Below are 7842 nucleotides of genomic sequence, written 5' to 3' on the forward strand. Positions count from 1 at the left end.
GCCGAATCGGAAAGTAACAGAGGTACAAGGAGTGAAGGTCACCGGCGGTCGATGGTCAGTGGTGGTGGTAGTGATGAGGAGTGGTGGAGGTGATGGTGAATCGCCGGATGTATGGCGGCGGTGAACAGGTGGTTAATGGTGGTGATTGGTGGCGATGGAGGTGGCTATCGGCGGAGATTGGTGGTGAGGATGGGGGTGGGCGATCGGGTGGAGAAGTGGTAGACGGTGTGGTGTTTGTGAATTTGGGGAAAGAATTTAGGGTTTTAATTTTTTTTTCTGATTGTTCATGTCACTCGCGTAGCGCGAGTGATAGTGGTTAGGGTGTGGCGCTACGCGAATGAAGAGGTCAAGTGGAAGGGTTCAAAGGTTCAAAAGGGTCATGGTTCAAAAACTGTTTGATGAACCCCAAAGGTCTCGCGTAGCGCGAGTGAGAAGGTGGATGCGTCGCGCTACGCTACTGGCCATTTTGGACAGAATGTTACGTGAAATTTCCACTTTCTTGCCTTAGAAAAATTTTGATGTTTTACCAACCCATTCCCAAATCATCCCAAAATTTTTCTAAGTATGGGACTTACCTGAAACCTCGTTTTCCTCAAATTTCCAGCTCCTCAAGGTAGTGTCCTGCAAAATTTCTCAAAAACACACAAGACGCAAACACAAAAACTACGAAAAACACAAGAAAAAACGCAATTTACAAATGGTACAAACTCTACAAACGAAGCCTTACGCAATTACTGTTCGGCGAAGGTGGGTGGGTCCTCCAGAGGAATTTCTTCCTCTTCAGTAGAATCAATTGGACCTCCCAAGTAATGTTTCAAGCGATGGCCGTTCACTTTCCAAACTCCCTTATCTACTTCATCGTAGAGCTCAACCGTGCCGTACGGAAACACTTCTTTCACCACATACGGTCCATTCCATCTCGATTTCAATTTCCCTGCTATTAATTTCAAACGTGAATTGAACAAAAGTACCTTGTCACCTACCTTAAAATCCTTCAAACCTCGCAACCTCCTATCATGCAATGCCTTTGATTTCTCCTTGATACTCCAAGACCTTTCATACGCGGCATCCCTCAATGCTTCCAACTCATGAATATGGAAGAATCTCCTCCTTGCGGCTTCGGTAAGGTCAAGGTTTACGGTTTTCAATGCCCACAATGCCCTATGCTCTAATTCTACCGGAAGATGGCAAGCTTTGCCATACACGATCATAAAGGGTGTGGTGCCTAACGGTGTCTTATAGGCGGTACGGAATGCCCACAATGCGTCGTCGAGCTTTTCCGACCAATCCTTTCTACTTTTTCCTACCGTTTTCTCTAAGATTCTCTTCACCCCACGGTTAGCATTCTCTACTTGGCCACTAGTTTGCGGGTGGTATGCGGTGGAAAGACGATGAGTGACACCGTAGCGTGCAAGTGCCTTTTCCATGGCGGAATTGCAAAAATGCGTGCCACGTTCACTTATGATAGCTTTAGGGATTCCGAAACGCGTGAACAACTTCTTAAGGAATCTCACCACCACTCGGGCATCATTGGTGGGCAAAGCTTGAGCTTCGACCCACTTTGAAACGTAATCAATGGCCACGAGGATGTACCTATTCCCACTTGAAGATGGAAAAGGTCCCATGAAGTCAATGCCCCATACGTCAAAGATTTGCAAGACTTGGATGGGATTTTGAGGCATTTCATCCTTGGATGAGATGTTGCCGGTACGTTGGCAACGGTCACAAGTCCTAACAAACTCTACGGCATCCTTAACTACCGTTGGCCAATAAAACCCACTATCAAAAACCTTTTGTGCCGTCACATTCGCCCCGTTATGGCCCCCCGTTAAACCCTCGTGCACATGTCTAAGGATGTCTAAACCTTCCTCCTTTGAAACACATTTCCTAAGCACTCTATCTCCTCCTATCCTAAAGAGGTAAGGGTCATCCCAAATATACTTCCTAGCCTCCCTAAGAAGCTTTTTCTTTTGTTGGTATGACATACCCCTCACAAGATCTCCGGTTGCCAAATAATTTGCCAAATCCGAGAACCATGGCAAACCCTCTACCTCGGCACTAACAAAATCTATGGTTTCGTGGGGAAAGGTATCTCCTATGGAATCCTCACGAACCTCCTCTCTCTTTGGATCCTCTAATCGTGACAAGTGGTCGGCGGCCAAATTTTCCGCTCCCTTTTTATCCTTAATTTCTATATCGAACTCGGAGAGCAAAAGAATCCATCTAATAAGATGTGGCTTTGCATCTTTCTTTTGGAAAAGAAAGCGCAAAGCGGAGTGATCGGTGAACACGGTGGTTTTAGAAAGCACGAGATATGAGCGAAACTTGTCAAACACAAACACTACGGCTAAGAGTTCCTTTTCCGTCGTGGTATAGTTCTCTTGAGCATCGTTTAGAGTTTTGCTCGCGTAGTAGATCGGATGAAAGTGTTTATCGACTCTTTGACCTAGGACCGCACCTACGGCATAATCGCTTGCGTCACACATGAGCTCGAAAGGTAAGCTCCAATTGGGCGAAACAAGTATCGGGGCACTAACAAGTTTTTCTTTCAAGAAGTCGAACGCCTTGATGCACTCCTCGTCGAAGACAAAAGGTACATCCTTCTCTAAACGCCTAGTCATCGGGCGTGTGATTTTGGAAAAATCCTTTATAAAACGCCTATAAAAGCCCGCATGACCCAAAAAGCTCCTAACGGACTTAACACTAGTAGGTGGAGGCAATCTACTTATGGTATCTATCTTGGCCCTATCCACCTCTATGCCTTCTCTCGACACCTTGTGTCCTAACACTATCCCCTCCGTCACCATAAAGTGACACTTCTCCCAATTTAACATAAGATTTGTCTCTATGCACCTCTTAAGCATCCTATCAAGATTAGAAAGACATTGGTCGAAAGTGGTGCCATAAACCGAGAAGTCATCCATGAAAACCTCCATGGAAGTCTCAAGCATGTCTTGAAATATGGCTACCATGCACCTTTGGAAAGTTGCCGGAGAGTTGCATAACCCGAAAGGCATGCGGCGATACGCATAAGTGTCGTAAGGGCATGTGAATGTCGTTTTATCTTGATCCTCCGGGGCGATGGGGATCTGAAAATAACCCGAAAATCCATCGAGAAAACAATAGAATTGTTGACCCGCTAGACGCTCCAACATTTGGTCAATGAATGGTAAGGGGAAGTGGTCTTTCCGGGTGGCGTCGTTTAACTTTCGATAATCTATGCATACACGCCAACTGGTAACGGTACGGGAAGGGATTAACTCGTTCTTCTCATTCATGATCACCGTCATCCCACCCTTCTTTGGGACGACTTGGGTTGGGCTAACCCATGGTGAATCTGAAATGGGGTAAATCACCCCGGCATCTAACAACTTAAGAACCTCTTTCTTAACAACCTCTTGCATGTTCGGATTAAGGCGCCTTTGAGGTTGCACCACCGGCTTATAGTCATCTTCCATGAGTATCCGATGGGTACAATAGGCGGGGCTTATGCCCTTGATATCCGAAAGACGCCATGCAATGGCTTCCCTATTCACTCTCAACACCTCTAATAGCCTACCCTTCTCTCCCTCCTCTAACTTAGACGAAATAATGACGGGAAACTCGGACCCCTCACCTAGGAAAGCGTATTCTAAGTGGGACGGGAGGACTTTGAGTTCTAAAGGGGCGGGCTTCTCTATAGGTGTACTCTCACTCTCACTCTTAATTTCACTTAATTCTAGCACCTCGGGGACCCACTCGTCCTCGTCTACCTCTCCACTCTCACTAACAACCTCCTCTACCTTCTCAACTGTCTCGTCTATCCTACTCTCAACTAGGTCGGCTCCACTAATATAGTCAAAGCAATGGTCAACACACGATAAGAAAGATTCTATGAAATAGACCGAATGACAAGGACTACTAAGATCGTCGGAACCACTAGGGTGTTCCATGGAGCGTGCTATCTCGAAAGTGACCCTCTCCTCACCGACTTGAAGTGTGATTTTCCCGTCAAAGACATCGATGATGGCCTTGGCGGTACACAAGAATGGACGCCCTAGAATAATGGGGACCTTTTCGTCGGCTTCCATGTCAAGAACGACAAAGTCTACGGGGAAGACGAACTTATCCACTTTGACTAGAAGGTTTTCAATAATGCCTCGTGGATACTTGACGGACCTATCGGCTAGCGACAAAGACATGCGTGTAGGTGACAACTCTCCTAGTCCTAACCTCTCATACATGGAATATGGCATTAAGTTAATACTCGCTCCTAGGTCGGCTAGGGCCCTACACTCGGTATCACTCCCAAACAAGCACGGGATGGTGAAAAGGCCCGGATCCGTCAATTTTTCCGAAACCTTGTTCAACACTACGGCGGAACATCCTCCACTAAGGGGGATGTTAGAAACCTCTCCTAACCTATCCTTGCGTTTTAGAAGGTCTTTTAGGAACTTTGCATATTTGGGCATGGATTGGAGAGCTTCTATGAATGGAAGGTTGATCCTAAGTTGCTTAAAGATCTCTAAAAATTTCCCGTACTCTTTGGAATAGGTTTGATTTTTAAGGCGGGAAGGAAAAGGAGCACGGGAAATATCAACATTCGGTGAAGGAACGACTTGAACGGGTTTCTTTCCTACACTCTTCTCACTCGAAGGCGCCCCGGTGTGTGCGGTACTTGCTGGGATTAACCTAGGTTGCACTTTACCGGGCGCCTCCATTTCAATCTCCTCATCTACAGGGTCCTCATCTTCTATCTCAACACTCTCGGGTCTTACTACCTCTCCTAAGGTCCTACCACTACGGGTCGAAATTGCCTTTAAAGAGCCAGATGGGTTGGGCTTTGTGTTGCCCGAAAATTGACCGTGAGGTCGTTCTTGCAACTGGCGTGCAATATCCCCAACTTGCCTTTGAAGGTCTAAGAAGCTTGAATGATTATTCTTTAAAAGCGTAGCGTGGTCCTCTAAGGTACGTTGGGTAGCCTGGTCCTTAACCAATAATTGGGAAAGAAGGTCCTCTATCCTAGACAAACTACCCCCTGACCCCTCACTCTTAGGTTGAACCTCTTGGTTTGACCCCTCACCTCTAAACTGCCCCCTGAACCTGAACTAGCAAATTGACCTGTTTGACCCGACCCCCACTAGAATAAAAACCTGGCCCCCTACTTTGGTATTGACCTGACGGAAAACCAGGGGGGTTACCTGAGGAGCGATAATTATTAGCACGCCAATTAGAGTTACTATTGTTGAACGGGTTAGTTGGACCCCTATTTTGACCTGCTAAATACTCGACCTGCTCTAGGGTGATGGTTGGGCAATCTATGGTGTCATTTCCCCCTCTACAAACCTCGCATCTATCTACCTTCTTCTTAATTTCTAGCAACTCTTTGGTGATATAGTCAAGCTGAGATATTACCTTTGAGTCTGAAACGACTTGATTCACTCCTCGAGAAGATGAGGAGGTAATCACAGGATTGGAATTCCTGCCGGTAGCACTATGATCTATATCAGCATGAGCGAAGCTCTCAAAGAGGTCGTTGCAGTCAACCACAGTTTTCTTTCCCATTAGGTGGCCTCCTGCGGATGTGTCGAATCGGGCCTTGCACTCAGGGGTAAGACCATTATAAAACTTTTCTACTAAGGCCCAATCCGACAATCCATGTTGGGAACAACGCGAGAGCAATGTTTGAAACCTCTCCCATGCTAAGTGATAAGGTTCGTCAGGCTCCATTCTGAAGGAATGGATCTGATCTCGAAGGCGGGAGGCCTTCGCAGGTGGGAAATACTTAGCAAGGAAGGCATCTCTAAGTCCAGCCCAAGTGGTGTAAGTACCTGCCGGCTGCGAGTCAAGCCAGGTGGCTGCGCGGCCAGCAAGCGAAAAGGGGAAGACTTGGAGATAGCGGGCATCAAGATTCACACCTTCGATGCCGAAGGTGCTACACAGACGGGTGAGACGGTTGATATGTGCTGGCGCGTCTTCATCATCACGACCGTGAAACTGACAAGAGTTGTTAATGGCAGTCATGATGTATGAAGGAATTTGCCAAGACTTATCATTGGTGATTTCAGGGAGGGTGATGGGTGAGTTTGCGGTAAAACCCGCGGTGGAACGCTGGTGGACAGTTTGGTTTTCGGCCATTTGGTGAACTGGTGGTGGACTAGGGTGACGGGAGGGTGGTGGGGAATTATGGGGTGATGACTTCGGGGTGAAGTCGTAGTTCGGTGGTTTAGATGGAAGTGTAGAGTCAGAAAGGGCTGAAGATGAAGTTGGGGGTTTTCGAACCTGAGGGATTGGTGTGGAGAAGGAAGACTTGTCAATTGGTGGCTTCACTGGTCCCTGCGAACGCGTGTGGGGCATGAACTGCAAAACCAAGAATAAAACAAGTAAGTCAACTCCAATAAAAGACTCAAAGAAATACGAAAAAGACACTAAAAGTACTTGGACTCCTACGACTCACAAACACACAAAAAGCACGTAACGATATCAGTTGAAATCCAAATTAAGCAATTAACGCAACTGCCAAGAGTCCCCGGCAACGGCGCCAAAAACTTGATGTGGAAAAAGTAGTTCAACTAATTAAACTAAAATTACCCTAAATTAAGACTCAAGTAATAAAAATCTAGACTCTTTAACCTAACTAAACTACTCACCGGCAAGTGTACCGGTCGACTCTAGCACAGAAAAGTAAGTCCGGATGTCGAACCCACAAGGACTCTATGAATTACGTTAACGACTCAACTTAGACTAGACACTGACACGACTAAACGAATATTGTGTTTGGGGGGGGGGGTTACTAAAATCCTAAAATTGCACTTAAAATGAAATTAAACTAAAGTACGAACGAAGACTAGGGTTTTACTTCAGATGAGATTAAGGACTACCTAGACTTGAATCCAGTTTAACTATGAATGGACTTCTAACGGTTTTATTGTTGTATGGAGCCGGGGTCGTAAAATACTAAACCTTAAGGTATTTCAATGCTAAGACTTCCCGACCCTTCTCAGGAAGAAACCTAGGAAACCCTACAAGGCTGTTATGAATACCGACTGTTAGATTTCCTCTCAGTCCTCTAACGATTCTAAAAGTGCCCTAATATGACTATCTACCTCTCAGCGCGACAATCTAAGGCAATTCTAGGTTCTGACTTGGTTTACTAGACACAAATGCAATTAGGGAACTAACGTCGACTTCTCTCAAAGTCTAATTTAGATATTTACTGCACCGAGACCTAATAACTAACTCGAGCCTCTCAGCGACAAGTTAAGCAGAATATTTACTTCTAATTATATTTTAATTACTGTTTCTAAGGCTATCGGCCGATTTACCCAAAGATCACCCGAACCCGCAAGGATGCAAATAATCAACACAGATTTATTATGTGATAAAGACCGTCACTAAAATCTATGTGAAACAGCAAATAATCCACAATCAAAAGTAAATACGCATGTGCACCAAATCAGAATATCTAGAACACGTTACTTTCAAAATCAATCCATAGTCAAACAATAAAAACCGTTAAAAGATCCAAACTTTCATCAAACCATCATCTAGTCTAGGTAGTATCTAGGGTTTAGCCAAGAAACATGATGTCTAACATAAACAAATCAAATTCAAAACAAGAATTCATTATCAAAGTATCGAAACAAGAAAATAGTGAAAACCGGGAGATAAGACCCGAACAATCTTCTTTCCTACGCTCCGTGCTTCAACCCGATGATTCTTGCAAGCTAAATCACCTCGAAAAACTCGAAAATCTGCTCTCAAAGTCGCCTAGGGTTTCTTGGTTCGTGTGTTGTCTCATAATGATGATTATTATTCCTTTTATATCAAACCCTAGTCGATCCTCCACTCAGGCGCATCAGT

General features: G+C 45.3%; 1 protein-coding gene across 1 annotated transcript; it reads right to left on the minus strand.

Annotated features, from left to right (window-relative positions):
• Positions 1-731: 731 nt before the first annotated feature.
• Positions 732-4223, minus strand: LOC118481750. Its single transcript, XM_035976985.1, has 4 exons — positions 3968-4223; positions 3617-3871; positions 1865-2191; positions 732-1174 (listed from the first exon to the last, which is right to left on the minus strand). Exons 1-4 carry the CDS (start codon positions 4221-4223, stop codon positions 732-734), a joined length of 1281 nt encoding a protein of 426 aa, XP_035832878.1.
• Positions 4224-7842: the final 3619 nt, after the last annotated feature.

Source organism: Helianthus annuus, chromosome 9, assembly GCF_002127325.2.
Source record: "Helianthus annuus cultivar XRQ/B chromosome 9, HanXRQr2.0-SUNRISE, whole genome shotgun sequence".
Lineage (NCBI taxonomy): Eukaryota > Viridiplantae > Streptophyta > Magnoliopsida > Asterales > Asteraceae > Helianthus > Helianthus annuus.